At 35.4% G+C, this 16,280-nt stretch overlaps 2 protein-coding genes across 3 annotated transcripts; both read left to right on the forward strand.

The window, feature by feature from the left end:
• Positions 1-682: 682 nt before the first annotated feature.
• Positions 683-4,907, forward strand: rpl17 (ribosomal protein L17). Its single transcript, XM_083563809.1, has 7 exons — positions 683-775; positions 1,621-1,670; positions 1,761-1,801; positions 2,552-2,686; positions 3,718-3,816; positions 4,399-4,590; positions 4,829-4,907. The coding sequence occupies exons 2-7, from the start codon at positions 1,631-1,633 to the stop codon at positions 4,874-4,876; spliced, it is 555 nt and encodes a 184-aa protein (XP_083419935.1). The 5' UTR covers positions 683-775; positions 1,621-1,630; the 3' UTR covers positions 4,877-4,907.
• Positions 4,908-5,495: 588 nt separating this feature from the next.
• On the forward strand, positions 5,496-11,156 carry nkx6.1 (NK6 homeobox 1). 2 transcript variants are annotated; one of them, XM_083563807.1, is made up of 4 exons: positions 5,496-5,739; positions 8,296-8,753; positions 9,278-9,450; positions 10,201-11,156. In XM_083563807.1, exons 1-4 carry the CDS (start codon positions 5,735-5,737, stop codon positions 10,444-10,446), a joined length of 882 nt encoding a protein of 293 aa, XP_083419933.1. In that variant the 5' UTR covers positions 5,496-5,734; the 3' UTR covers positions 10,447-11,156. The 2 variants fall into 2 exon arrangements, with proteins under 2 accessions (XP_083419933.1, XP_083419932.1); XM_083563806.1 differs by lacking the exon at positions 5,496-5,739 and having other exon boundaries at positions 7,299-8,753.
• Positions 11,157-16,280: the final 5,124 nt, after the last annotated feature.

Consider the following 16,280-nt stretch of genomic DNA (forward strand, 5'->3'; position numbering starts at 1 on the left):
AATATCCTTTTTCGTAATATGGTTTTCATGTAATCATGAAAAGAAAAAACTATAAGTCAGTGGAATGGGAGACACAGTGAACACAGACACACTGCAGCATTGACCAGTACAGAATATTTGTGCTTTAGTGCATTCTGAATTGTCCAATATATCAATAAATACTGTACATAGAAACATCGAATTGAATTGTTAATAAGTTTGTTCATGTGTGTGTGTGTGTGTGTGTGTGTGTGTGTGTGTGTGTGTGTGTGTTAGTCCAGCCCTAAGAAAAAATATATCTGTAAAATTATCTGTTTGTGAACATTTCCTCAGGTAAATGGTACTGCTTTCCCAGTACTGGTAAAATAGACATTTCATTTTCTTCTCAGAACAAAGGCTATTTTTATTTTCAACAAACCATCCATAAACAGAGTACTTGAAATAACACTAAAAGATTAAAACATAGAAACTCTAAAATATTTAAGCTATGGAACAATTACTATTTTTGTTGTAGATAATTGAAAGTTCTAAAGCTTTTTTTATTATTATTATTTTAAAACAAAAACATAAATCGCACATTTTCTATGTGGTCTAATATATGTATTTACTGTATATAAAAATCTAAAAAGCAATACAAGTTTTGGGTAGTATGAGTCATGACAGAATCTGACCGCTGAGTGCCGCTGTCGCGTTTAAAGCACGTTCAAACGCCCAGTCACATGCGCCGAAGAAGACTGAACTGATTTGATTTCCCAACATGCCTTGCACTTCCTCTTCCCTTCTGCGGCCCGAGAACGTAAGTGCCTTAAAGATGGCTGTCATCCCGAAGTATAAGATTATCCACTCAATATCTTTATCATCCTGAAGTTTTAAGTTTGAATTTGCACACCTGTGTGTATATTTGGTATATTTTTGATAAGATTTGTAATTATGAACTTGTATATTGAGAGATTTATTTTAAGAAATGGTCGTAGGTTTCTCCGGTGTTTCGGTGCTGCCATATTGGCCACAGTCACGATTAGCAAAGGTTTGGGAGCAGGCGATAAAGTTATATATATAGTTTGTATATTAATGTTACTATTCTCTTAAGTTTAAACGAAGTCTTCTCAACCATAAAGATATTACATGGAATTTTGTTCTTTCGAGAGCCCCAGGCTGACTTACATGCTGACTTAATGTAAACTAGCATTGAAATGATCAGCCTGTAGTTGGTGAAATCGGTGGTCTGAGTATAAACATGTCACTGCTTTAAGTACTTTAATTTAGCCCTGGACCTGTAGTGCAAACTGTTGTCTTTAATTCGTTTGAATGACTGTGGGAGATGATATTCAGCTGTTATGAATGTTATCCCATTGTAGTAGTTAAGTATAGTGGAAAAAAGGGAATTTTTTTTTATTATGATTATCTAATAGTTGTAGTAAATGTTTCTTTTTTTTAATGTTAGTTATCCTTTAAAACAGGTTTGGTTCCTTTGCATCCATTGAAGTATTACAGGTTGCGGTGATGACCATCTTAGGACACCTTTGGAAATAAATATGAAACCAACTTATCAATCTGAGCAACCTTGTGTTTTCCCTGTTAGAAAATATCTGCGATCCACTAAATGAATGACTAAAGTATTTTATTTAATTTTGTCTACAGACCTGCAGAAATGGTCCGCTACTCACTCGACCCTGAGAACCCGACTAAGTGTGAGTGTCAAGTTTTTTTTTATTTTGTATTTTTTTTTTGCTTGGTAAAAATGAATGTATTATAATCCACTTATTTCTTTTACCCGACAGCATGCAAGGCACGGGGCTCCAACCTTCGTGTCCACTTCAAGGTACAACTTTACTGCAATTGTGTTTTAATGGCATCAGGTGGCATCAGGACCTGGTAGTGTGCAAATGGGGCCACTTAAGATAATATGTATTGTTTGTGATGTTCTGGGGGTTTCCTTTGCTAAATAAATAAATAAATTGATCTATTTTGCAGTGTTTAGGAATGTGTACATTTGTCAAATGGAAGAGGGCCTCTGGCTTTTAAGGTTAAATTTAAACTGACTTTTGTGGTTTTGTTTGTTCTTTTGTAAATCAGTTTGGATTATTTGTGTATTTGTAATAGTTGCTGACAGTGTATATTTTTTTATTTTAGTAAATGAATCAAGTGCAAGAAAGCACAGATGCAAGTTGTTTCAGACATGTAGGCCATGATATTTGTGTAAAATTGTCATTACACTTATGAGCATGGTACACAAAATTCAGTATATTACCAAGTATGCACTGGGTTAAAATTTGAGATGGAGCCTTTGAATTTGATGTCACACTGTCTAGAACCAGTTGGGACCTCTGGTTAAATGTTCATAAATATATAAGCCAGCTGTTATTTAACTTTTTTTATTCAAAACTTAGCATATACTTTGTTACTCATCAGTCATTGAAAATTTGTCCACCAGCTGCTGTGATGACTTCTTAGGACACCTTTGGATTAATGATGAAAAGAACTGAACAAATTCTGAGCAGCTGTGTTTCTCTGTGGAATGTGGTTTGTTTAAGTTTTCCATTTTGGTTTGACACGTCTTGTTTTTTCCTAGAACACACGTGAGACGGCTCAAGCCATCAAAGGCATGCACATTCGCAAAGCCACCAAATACCTGAAGGATGTTGTGGTCAAACACCAGTGTGTTCCCTTCCGTCGTTACAATGGTGGCGTCGGTCGCTGTGCCCAGGTAAGCTGTGGTGTTTCTTGTTTTTTCCCTCACCTATTTTGTGTACAGTGTAAATTGATAAATGTATAAAATTAGCCATAATTGTACCTAACTCTCTTCTGTACAGTATCATGCACATTTATGGCATTTACCAGACTTTTCCAGAGCGACTTTGAACTTAGCAGTTAGGCATTAAGGGTCTTACTCAGTGGCCCAGCAGTGGCAGCTTGGTGGTGCTGGGATTTGAACTTCTGACCTTTCGATCCAGTGTCTTAAGAACAGATCCCACCTTCCCATCAATATCATTATATTCACCTGTTTGGTTTGTGAGGAGTTTGGGGAAATAAGCAGTCCTGCTCTAATCTTTATTTGTCTGATATTAATAGTGGCTACTAATTTACTTGTCTTGATTTTCTTTGAAAGTCATTTAAAGTAACGTGTTAATTTGAACAGTAGACATTTATATACTCAGTTAAATACATGTTATTTAGGGTTCTGGACTAGTATGAGTTTAGGATTTAAGGATATTATAAACAAGTTAGATGCAGTAGTCACTATCAGATTAATTTCAGTTTGGGAAAAAAAATTAAACTAAACAAATAAACTGTATATGCAGATTGTTTTTTGTTGCATGAACAAGAAGCAATCTGCATATACAGTTTCTGTATGCATTAATGTGAGATGAGATGATCAGGTTTTAGAAGCTTGTGCACAAAAATGTATGGATGCTTTGTTTATTTGGGGTAATTACTTTGAATCAATGTCATTGGTTCTTTAGTTATTTTATTAACTGTTAAAACAATTAAATACACTATTTTGTTCACGCCCAAAACATTGATTAATTTAAATCAGGTTGAATTGTCCTCAGTGTGCATGTTTTGTTTATTTTTAAATGTTAAATGTGGTTGGGTTGCAATGATGACCATCTTAGGACACCTTTGGAATTCACCATGAAAACAGCTATATTAATCTGAGCAACCTACAATGTTTTGGGAAAGAAATATCTAAAATCTATTTGCAGAGCTCTCAATGCTTGTTTTTAACCCTCTTAGGCCAAGCAGCATGACTGGACTCAGGGACGTTGGCCTAAGAAAAGCGCAGAGTTCCTCCTCCACATGCTGAAGAACGCAGAGAGCAACGCTGAACTGAAGGTATTTGATTACACAGACATGACTTGGAATATTTTTTCAAAACATGCAACTTTGATGTTAACAGCTGATAATTAATTTATATTGTTACTCTTTTTGACTGAAGTCAAAGAAAGACACATGGGCATATTGTACCTAACGATTGCAGAATTTGGGACTGCCTAAGGACATAGTACAAATTGTATTATGTAATAAAATATTTTGTATGATGGCTTCCTTTCATATTGCAAATAATTAGGCAGAAACAAAGTCAAATGTTTTCTGGGGGGGTGTCAGACTACATGTAAGACAACCCCCCCCCCCCCTTATTTGGATCACTATTAAACCACTCAGTTTCTATCTAAATAGTTCAAAATCAAAGGCATTTTGCAGAACAGAATAATTTTTTTTTTTCTTTACAAACGTTGTTTCATTAATTGCACTGGTTTCTCTACAACTAAGCGAGAAGCTCTTTTTTTCCCCAGTACAGTAATGCTACCTAAATACTTGGTCTACTGGTCATATTGAGCTGCTCAGTAAAACTCAACCAATGTAATAAAGCTGACTCTTTAAATGAATAATTTATAATTTTTTTAAATCACCTAGGGTTTGGATGTGGACTCACTGGTAATTGAGCATATTCAGGTGAACAAAGCCCCCAAGATGCGCAGGCGTACCTATCGTGCCCATGGACGCATCAACCCCTACATGAGCTCTCCCTGCCACATTGAGATGATCCTCACTGAGAAGGAGCAGATTGTCCCCAAACCAGAGGAGGAGGTCACTCAGAAGAAAAAGGTACTTATTTACTTATTTTTAATATGCTTTTATTTTTCTTTTCCCCTGTTGGGCTGCAATGATGACTTCTTAGGACACCTTTGGATTAATGATGAAAAGAATCAAATGTTTTTCTGAGCAGCCTTCTACTCCAGTTATGGGCTCCTGTTACCACGTTAACATGTAACAGCTGCATAAGGGTGCTGATTTTCTGATACTTGATTTGATAATGAATTGACTGTTTTCTAATTGTTTGTAGGTTTCTCAAAAGAAGCTGAAGAAGCAGAAACTCATGGCTCGGGAGTAAATGTAAATAAATTCCAACATTTGAACAAGAAGTGGTCTGATGTGTGTGAATTATTTTCTGTTTTGTGTTTGGAGGGTCTTTTACACAACAGTGCATTTTGCAGATATAATTTACTTGTACTTAACCATAGCTTTTTTTTTATATTTATCATGAAAAATTGGATAATGGAAATCTTAAATATCAACATTTAATCATGTGATCTAGCTAAATATAATTTGGTATTTAATCACCCTTTATATGCAGATCTGTTACAGTAACATGGCATTAATAGTCAATTTTTAATAGCTGCCATTTCATTAAGGAAATTCAGTCACTAAAATGGCTGTAGTTTCTTGAATTACTTTAAATCCTGATGTTGTTTTGCAAAATCAAAACTAAAGGCAGAGATGCATGTTAAAATACTTAATCTCTACTGCATTTAATTTAAAGAATGTACTTTTGAAATGGTTTCTCTGATCTAGAAAGCTATTGATTCTTAAGATACAAATTGACTGCTGATTTAAAAAGAAAAAGGTTGTTGAAAATTGATTGGGTAAAGGTCAAAAACCTTCTGGGATATGTTGTACACAAAGTGGAGAAACTACATACATTATTGCTTTTAACATAAAAGCTTGTTGTGCACATGGTTTCTGTGCTCTAAAACCAATTGTAATCTTGATTTAAAATAGTATTTCAATAATCCCACATGTGCACAGATGGTTTTACCACCAGGCGGCGCTGTAATTCTGACATGAAAGTGGCGCGTGTATGTGTAACCGTATATGTAGCGTTTTAATGTAGGGTAATATATCGATTGGAGAATGCTGAGGTTGGAGCCGCCAGGAAGGAGGAAATAAAGGCCAAGGAGGAGGTTTATTGATGTGGTAAGGGAAGACGTGCAGGTAGTTGGTTTAAATGAGGTAGATGTAGAAGACGGGGGTATGGATCTGCTGTGGCGACCCCTAATGGGAGAAGCCGGAAGAAGAAAGTCTTTAAATACTGACACAACCTAGGTGCATTAACCTCCCATTTAGGGGTTATTCCCTTCTGGTTATAAAAATCATCTAATTTTAAACTAGAATGATTACCAATTGTTTTATTTATTTCCAGATTGATTGTTCGTGAAATGTAAAAGGAAAATTTTTTTTGGTGTGTGTAATGCGATCGTTAATGTTCTCGTTAGACTGCATGTTAAAGGTGCTGTGGTGTTGCTATGGTCTGGTACCTGCGGTAGACTCTCAGTAATCTTGTTGCACAGGCATTATTACATGTTCTAGAATGAGCAGTTAAGCTGGTTCACCAGTAGGTGTCGTTAAAGTTAAGAGTTGGACTAGTCTATAAAGGCTAAATCCCAAATATTTCCCTGTTCCCTGTATTTATGCACTACAAGGGCAATGCATTTATAGCTTCTACGCCCTATGTGGCGCTCTGGTTCTCTTATAATGGTCGTTGATCGTTTATGTACAGATACATTGAAGTGCAGTGGTAGTGTATTATGCCGTCCTCTTTTCCTATTAATATTCTCATGTCAAATGTCTTTGTAAGGATAGTTAGGGTAGATAGCAGGTATTCTAATAAAGTTCTTAATATGATTGTTGTAAAGCAAGGTATTTTATTCAAATAAAATATTGAAATATTGATTGCTTTATGGATATGCGTGTCATGTCATAAGATCCGAATCTGCTCTGTATTTACATGCTGCTGTCGACTGAATGATGACTGCTTGTCTCTGGATTTATTTATTTTACACCTTTATTATTCATGACGTTAGACTGTCTCTAAAAATATGCGTTTGTGCTGCAAATTCGCTGCGAATCCTGAAATCATGGAAAGAAATCATTCCGAAACAAACCGCAGGACACAGAAAGGGAAACAGTCCCACTGGAAAAATCACAATGACTGACACGAAAGCATTATTGAAACATTCTTTTTGTCTGTCAGACTAGCTATACCTAATATAAAATAATTTATTTCAATATAAGCGTAATGTATATTTATTCTAGTAACTGCATTTATTAATTAATTGATTCTAATAATTTTAAAATATAATAAAAAAAATTACCTTCTTCCAAAGAACAAATGGTGCTTGCAGACTCTGTCATAACGCTTTAGTCATCAATTTTTCCATTTTATATTATACATTTATTATACATTTACTGTTATTCTTTTCTTTCGAGGAAAATATTTTCTTTTTACATTTCTCTATATGCAGCTATATCATCCCATAAGCCATGCCTTCACCTTCATTAAGTCTCGAAAAAATTGTAATCATTTGGGGGGAAATTAACTTCAAATTATATATATATATATATATATATATATATATATATATATATATATATATATATATATATATATATATATATATATATATTATATATTGGTCTGCTTTGAATGTAATAGTCATGTACTGGTACAAAAAAAACAAAAAAACACTGTCAATTGCGGATTAATTAGACCTTTGTGTCAAGTGGAAAAAAAAACTCTGAATAAATAAATTCGAAATAAAAAACCCAAGAAGATTTAGTCCGCCTGGCTGATGTCCTATTATTTAGAGAGAGAAAAAAATAGATCTCAAATGAACTAGGTTGTTTTTGTTCATTTTTTAAAGGTATATAAGTATTTAATAGCGGGTGGCAGCTCTTTTAATGTGCAAATGTAAAGCGGTGACAGAGAGCGCCAATGAAAACAGACTCCCAAATTCAGTCCGGCACTTTTTTCCCCCCCGTCTGTGACAGCCATGACGTCATTATCGGGTTTAGCCAATCACAGCAGGGTACGAGCCTTTCTACTTTCCGAATGACACGCTCAAAGTTTGGACTTTTTCAGCAAAAGGACAGCAGGTCGATGAAAATGTTTTATTATCTTCCAGGTCTTCATATGTGAACTACCAAGAAAGACTGACGTTTTATTTATAGAAGATTTCAAAGCAGCACTAAATAGCAGCCTATAGCCGTCGATTCGTCTCTCTTTCTTTCTCTCTCTCTCTCTTTTTCTGTCTTCCTCTTGATTCAAAGAGAATGCCAAAGCTTGAACATTTGCAATGATTTTAACTCAGCGACTGGATTTCGCCTGGGAGGAGATGGCTATAACACAGCAAGCTGAATAACTCGGATTTTTTAACGAGAAAAAAAACCCCACAATCCAACATAATCTTACTTTTGTTAATGCGATGCTTTTTATGCGCGATTTTGCAATTTCGTGCGCTTTGCTGCATAATAGGCTTCTCTTTTTGTTTTGTAGGAGATTTTATAAACAGTAAATAACCTCAATTTTTTTTATTAGTAACGAAATTTTGTTTTTACCACTCTCTTCGTAATTGCACATTGTGAGACAGTTTTGAGCTGTAGTTGCTCGGTTATGTTAGCTGTGGGGCAAATGGACGGACCTCGTCAGGGCGCTTTCCTGCTGAACACTTCGCCTTTATCTGCTCTGCACAGCATGACCGAAATGAAGACACCTCTGTACCCGGCTTACCCCTTACCATCTACCGGCCCGGCGTCGTCTACTTCCCCTACCTCGACCTCTCCCAACCCGGGCGGGGTCCCGGTGTCTTCCCCGGGGATCAAAACATCAACGGCTGTACTCTCGGCTCTGGGATCGCAGCAGTGCGGGGCCTCAGCCACCCCACATGGCATAAACGACATCCTCGGTCGGCCGTCGGTGTTTTCTACTGGAGCAACGTCCTCTCCAGCCGGTCTGCTCTCTGGTCTGCCTCGCTTCAGTAGTCTGAGTCCACCTCCTCCTCCGGGGCTTTACTTCAGCCCGAGCGCAGCCGCTGTGGCCGTGGCCCGGTACCCCAAACCTCTGGCAGAGCTGCCCGGCAGGACTCCTATATTCTGGCCGGGAGTGGTGCAAAGCCCACACTGGAGAGATGCCAGATTTGCGTGTTCGCCTCGTAAGTATACGTTCTTCTTCTTCTTCTTAAAAATATTTTTTTATTTGTTCTTCAATATACCCATTATGCATATTATTCACTGCAAATATTTGCATGCACATCTAAAATCTGTGTTCATTTCAAACAGAAAAACCTGTATTTGCAACTTGCATCCATGATTTTTTTTTTATCCTTCACACCACTAAGTTCACTCCTATTTTAAATTTATATTTAATAGTGTCTTGTTGGGTTTAAATGCTGCATGTGCTTTAATGCTACGAAGGGAAATTGTCTGTTATTAAAATGTACCCCAATTTACCTACAGTGCTAAATTCCTTCTTACAGCTCATTACATCTATTTGGGTTTAAATACTGTATACACCAGTGGTGGTAGAAATGTTCATGGATGTGGTGTTTATAAGTCTAGATTTAAATGTAATTGAGTAATTTTAATAGCAAATTCTTTTTTTTAATGAACTTTCATTTCTACATTATTTTTGTTATGTGATCCTGTAGTTAAAATGCAGTCTATTTGTTCTCCTAAGATCAAAACTCGGTGCTGCTGGATAAGGACGGAAAAAGGAAGCACACAAGACCAACGTTTTCCGGTCAGCAAATTTTCGCGCTGGAAAAGACTTTTGAACAGACCAAGTATTTAGCGGGACCGGAGAGAGCGCGCCTGGCATACTCCCTGGGCATGACAGAGAGCCAAGTGAAGGTAAGAAACACAAACTCTCACAGTAAGAAGCTAAAGACACACACACATTTTTATACTTTTTAAACCTTGTGGGTAAAAAGTTGTATTCAGGATAATTAGCACAGCAAGATCGTGAGTGTTACATTCAAACCTTCCAATGATTAATCAGCTATTTATTATTATTATTATTATTATTATTATTATTATTATTATTATTATTAATGAATAAATGATTTAAATTAATTTGTCAATAATCAGGATTTTGTCTAACACCACCACCACTACCACAACAACAACAACAACAACAATAATAATAATAATAATAATAATAATAAAAATTAATGAAAAAAAAATATACAAATTATTATTATTATTATTATTATTATTATTATTATTATTATTATTATTTTGTAATCTACGTGGAATAATATATTTTGTATTTGCTATTTTTTTGCTTCAAATATTTTTTTAAACAAAATGTGAAGTAGAATTAAATTAGACTATTTCCCACATTTAAGAAAACGTATATAAAATTTGTTTAATTGAATGTACTTCATACCAAACTGTATAAATATTACTGCGTTTAAATAAATAAATCGCATACACACTATTCTTGTTTAAACAATTATACTGTTACAATCATAGTAATATATAGACAATGGTAAAAACATGCATTATTTTTTAGTTGTATAAAGTATTATACAGCATAATTGCATGCATATTTGCTCGGCTTATATGTATACAAATTTGCATTTATATTCTTTATTTCAGGTGTGGTTTCAAAACCGGAGAACGAAGTGGCGGAAGAGGCACGCGGCTGAAATGGCATCAGCCAAGAAAAAACAAGACTCAGAGACCGAGCGGCTGAAAGGAGCGTCGGAAAACGAAGACGACGACGACGATTACAACAAGCCTTTAGATCCCAACTCGGACGACGAAAAAATCACGCAGCTGCTGAAAAAACACAAACCGACCCCCGGGCTCATAATGCACGCAGGAGACACCGACAGCTCGTAAATGTCTGGGCAGGAGGATCCGGGTTGCCTCTCCACTGCAGAATTACACACAAAAAATAACTGCGTGTTTTCATTCAGTTGTGAAATGTCTGTGTGTGTTTTTTTCGCAAGGAAATAAGGAAGCAGAAAAAAAAGAAAAAAGAATAATAATCTCATGCACTGCCGAAGGAAACGAGCGCGTCACACACTGCAAGCGGACCTTTATGTAAAACAACAGCGTGAGTTGTATTGAAGAGAAATTATATTACTGTGAATATTTATGTGTAAAATATCTTTTTTTGTATAGTAAACGCTATAGGCTCTTTTTTCTAATCTCGATTATGTTCTGTTTGCATCCCCACACCGGAATAAGCGTCTCATTTTACATTTTACACAAGCTTTTCGTTCTTTCCTTTTTTTTTTCTTTCTTCCAAATAGCATTTCATTATAAATCAGTGTAACCCAGTTTCTGCCCCCAATAGGCCCAAAACACCTGACAGACAGTTTTTGCAGTTTAAGTTAAGTTTTGTGTAAATAAATAACACGGTTTAACAATGAAACTATATTTGTAAAAATAACCTCTAGTGTTCGTCTCACAATAATAGGATGTTTCATTTTTTTTCTCCACACTTAATTTATACAATTTTACGTTTGTAACGGTGATGGATGCGGGAAATGCGCTTTGCATATTCGTGTGATATTGCACTTTTATTTAATAAAAAAAGTGAATATTATTATTATGTACCTTGATTTTATTGTTATGATGGTAAAACTTTTATTCGCATATGTCTTTGTGGGAATCCATGAAACTTCTGAATATAAAAAACAAAAGTCAGAACAAAGTATCACATATTTAAAGCAAAGTATTAAAGCCATGTATTAAGAATTTTTTATAGACATATGGCTTTTTTGTTTATATTATTCGATATAATAATAATAATAATAATAATAATAATAATAATAATAATAATAATAATAATAATAACTAGTAGTGTAATAACCTATAGAGTGTGTTGATAACATTAATTACAATATTTACAATGTGGGTTTTTTTTGTTAATGTATGCAGTGACTATAACAGGTACCAGGTGACAGATGACAGATGAATAAGTATTGAGAGATGTTTTACAGTTTATGCCGGAATAAGCGGGGTGTCTCATCTGTCTCGCATGATTACATCTGCGTGTTGTTTAAAACTGGAAACCAGTCAAGCGATTTGTTCTGGGTTACAGAATGATATTCAGTTGAGGAATATGTAAGTGAAAGAAGTGCAGAACGTTTGGATGAACCGAGATGTTAGTTACAAATATTAAGATAAAGATATTAAGATTGCAGTTAAATAGTTTTACAACTTGGACTGGACTGTACTTTGTTTCATGATCGGATTTCTAATGTGTTGAACCTTTTCTTTGCAAAAAAATAATATGTTTATATATATATATATATATATATATATATATATATATATATATATATATATATATATATATATATATATATATATATATATAATATTTTAGATTAGTAGGTAGACTTTAGTATGCTGAGAGTACGCGGGGTAGTCATATACATCCGACGTCACCTTTTTAACTTTTTGGGTTTAGATGGAAGACTTTTTTTTATAAGCATTATAAGCAATTTCACCGTTACATCACACTCAACATCACTTGAAATATTATTAATACTTATTTCAACAAAGTACAGAAATAAGGCACTCACAGAAACTACAGATGTGCTCTCATTTTTTGAACAGCTACTTTATTTAATTTATGTCTAAATGTATTTTTTTTTAAATCTGTGGTTTCTTTCTCTGTTTTCAACTTTTGAACATCACACTCGACATTATTTAGTTGAGTCGTAAATTAGATATCTAGTTCCTGTAATGTTTATTAACTTGTTGACTATCATAATTTGGAGCTGTGTGAATGTAAATATTTAGTCCGAAGTGTTGAAATTTTAATGAGTCCTTATTTGGATACACGTGTAGGCCAATGACCTGATTTAAATAAGGTATCAAATGACTTTGAGTGAGTAGTTAATGAACTCTTATCTGCTATAATTAATCTTTGATTGCTTCAAACTCTAATATCTATATTAGCATGCTCATTAACATTGGAGCCGGGACTTTATCATTTGGTGCTGTTAATGTAGTGATGGAAAGACCTCATAGTTTCCCTTTGATAATCACTACTTCCACTGCTATTATAGTAAATTAGGAAATACTATTTATGTATTTTTTTACAACAATAAAATATTGATCATTATATACCATATTACCTTGAATATATCAAACAAAGCATTATATTTCTGAGTCTTCCATGAATAGCATGCTCAACCTAATGAGTCACTTTGGGTCTGGGTGCTTTTCTGATTGTCATTCTATTAGATGCTACTTTTCAATTTCTGATGAACACATCAGCTCTCATTTTGAATTGAATCCACGGGTTTAAATGGATCCCTGGCACAAATGAAAGCTTTTCGACTCTATATGAATCTTGCGCTATAGCTGAGGGAGGATGAAGTCTTGACTAGAAAACATGGACGGTTTCCCACTTTCATTCTTCACTCTTCTAACGTTCTTCTACATTAGTATTGCATTGCTTTCCAATGTTGATAATAAGCATGTTGGGCAGTAAAGAAGGCTACCAAGCGTAGTGCGTTATTAATGAGTTTGTGGAGTACAATCGGTTTTATTAATGGGCTTTCTAAACTGGTGGATCTCAATCATCTTGAAAAGGACACATCTGAAAAACACAAGCAGCAGCTGCTTGACTGTTGTTATGATAAATTAGGAAAGATTTGCCCTGTAGTTTAAAAAGATGTCATGTACCCTACAACGGCGTTTAACGTTCCTCCTAAAATCCTTTTTTGTGCATTTTGTACTGCATTGCTGTAAACATAAAAAAAAAAGCAAACACATTTCTGCACTTAATTTATGTATAGCAGGCGGTGAAAAATGCCTCCAGTATTAAAATATACGAAGACGTATATTTAGACGCGCAAATGTGAAGTGCGCATGCGCACAAAGCCATTGACAGGACAGTTTGTCAGAAGGCAGGGACGGCGATGCTCCAGGGTGATCCAGGTGTGATGAACATTTGAACATGGCTTGCACACTTTAGGGACTGGTGCTAGCATCTGCTGGGTGCCTGCGCGGTCATGGTGCTGCAGATGGCCATGCGCTCCAGGTTTAGCTTCATTTTTCCATCACACACTTGTTGGACGTGAGGTTAATTAGTCGAAAAAAAAAGCTTATTGTGTCTAGAGTCCATGCACGCCGCAGAACAACTCGCATGTTGTTTTGCAATCACATAGTGTTGTGCGTCGTGTCCAAGTCCGTGCGTAAACAGCATTATTAATTAGGCTGCAGGTGGGATATATTAGATTAATGGTTTACGACAATAAAGCAGCACCGTGCTTCCTCTGAAGATGACCATGAATCAGCTGTAGGCCTGTTCTCACATTTATTTCTCCGGCACTTCTCCGAGATATCGTTTGGCATTTAGTGAAGCGGCTAATGTGTGTGTTTGGCATAAAGAGCCCATTGATGTGCTTTCAGTTGAACGTGTACTACAAGAGATTACGCAAGGCTATGTGTCACAGGAGGCCACAGAGCCAGCAAATGAATCCTGGCTTTACTACATATGCCTGCAGTCTTATCTCCTTCACACGCGTTTGCAGACTTCTGATAAAGAGCGCCTGGGGATCCTCTATTACTAAAACCTCGCCAGCCATATCAGGGAAGAAATGTTTTCCCAGCAGTCCGATTCTTCTCCATTTCTCATTCTCATACTCGGTTTCAGCTGCAGGTGGTTTGGCTCACATCACTAAAGAGAGACGGCTCTGTCTCAAATTAAGCATTATAGACTTGGATGTTTGTAAGACAGCCGGGTTGCCAGATTTGCACCAGCAAAACCAGTTTAAAATCAAACTTAAAATCAAAATCAAACTATGTCAAAACAGTATTGAGCAATGCAAAATCTATAATAATCTTCAAAAATATTATTAAACAATTATTTTTTAACGAAACGTCATTAAACCTGGTTAAAGTTTGAACAGTTTATTCACACCAAGTAACACATTTAAACAAAAATTAAATCTAAATTAAATCTAAAATGAAGATCATGGTTTATTTATGGTAATCGCCTGTAGCTACTGATGCATATAATATAATGTTTTTTTGGAAAAATATATAGATATAAAATTGTATAAAAAAAAGACCTGGCATCCTTCTAACTTTCCCCTAACATGAACTAATTGAACCAGACGTAAACTCACAGGAACATCATTTTATAACTTAATATACTGTAAAGCCTTACTACAGTTTTTGTTTGTTTGTAGATGCTCTTAGACCTGGGGATGCCATTATAATACAAAAGCTTAATATTTCTTCCAGAGATAGAAAACAGAGAGGCTAGTGAGGGTGTGACAGGGAGTAATAACAAGGGCTAATGTTTGTACAATAAATATGAATATTTAAAAAGTATGATTTATGCATTGTCTGGATGTTTCTTTGCTATAAGACGAATAAAACATTACAGAAAGTGCTCTTTTAGGAGTACATAACTTTTCATTAGGCCACATCACACTATGCCAATGTTTCTTATAATCCTATAAAAGCATGGCTTCATCTCTCTCTCTCTTTTTATTTTTTTATTTTTTTACATATTCGTTCTCGTTTACCCAAACATGATACTAAGTACTGTATCTTTTGCAAGCATGTTCATCAAAACATTAGCTTTTTACATTCCCCACCCCTAGTTATTCTCATCATTACAATGTTTTTAATATTACACAAATTCATTGTCACAGGTCTATGGTGCCAACTGTAAAACTGAAAAATTCATAATCGGGTTATCAAGCTGTGGGACGTTTTTCTTTTTACAAATGTGTTTGTGCTCAGCATCACAGTTACCTGTTAATGATACAGTTACATAGCATGCCATATTTTATCTCTATTTTGCTAATTGCATGCTTATAAATGCATCTTACTGAATTTCTTTTGCAAACACAATTCCTCTAAAATATATTCCATTTAAAAAAAATGTTAAATCTACAAATGGAAACATTAAAATGTGACTGATTTAAACATCAAATGTGACTAGCCAAAGCAACAAATTGCACAGTTACTGCTGTAAAAACTGTCATTAATAACAATGCAATTGTGAAAATTGGCATCCACCATAACCGAATAATTCTCAAATTATTTTGCTTTAATTATTTATACACAGTTCTAAATGCAGCATGTACTTTAATGTTATGCATTTGCCCCTGATGAGTTAAATAATAATCAGCATGAGGAAAAGCTGTATGAACTTAATTAAAGACCGTTCACCTAATCTGTTAAGCAAATGAACGAGTTGGTTAATCATTTGTGTATGCAGCAGGTCGTGGGGAGGCGGCGATGTGGGTAGAAATGGAGCTAAGGGTGAAATGCAGGTGATGAGGTTGTCAATCACATGTGCTGGAGTCGGTTTGTGTGTATGTGTGTGTATGTGCGTGCGTGTGTGTGTGTGTGTGTGTGTGTGTGTGTATGTGTGTGTGTGTGTGTGTGTGTGTGTGTGTGTGTGTGTGTGTGTGTGTGTGTGTGTGTATATATGTGTGTGTGTGTATATGTGTGTGTGTGTGTGTGTGTGTGTGTGTGTGTGTGTGTGTGTGTGTGTGTGTGTGTGTGTTTGTGTGATTGGTCTGCAGGGAATATTTGCAGTGATGTCTAAAGCTCTTATCTCTGTATGCTTATACTTGGAGCACCCATGGTGGGATGAACACATTCTGGAAGATTATCTCTTGTAATCTTCTCTAATGATACTCTCTTTACCCTGTCAAATTGAACCCACCTAGTAGCTTACAGAGAGA

Source organism: Silurus aristotelis (assembly GCF_946808225.1).
Source record: "Silurus aristotelis genome assembly, chromosome: 16".
Taxonomy (NCBI): domain Eukaryota; kingdom Metazoa; phylum Chordata; class Actinopteri; order Siluriformes; family Siluridae; genus Silurus; species Silurus aristotelis.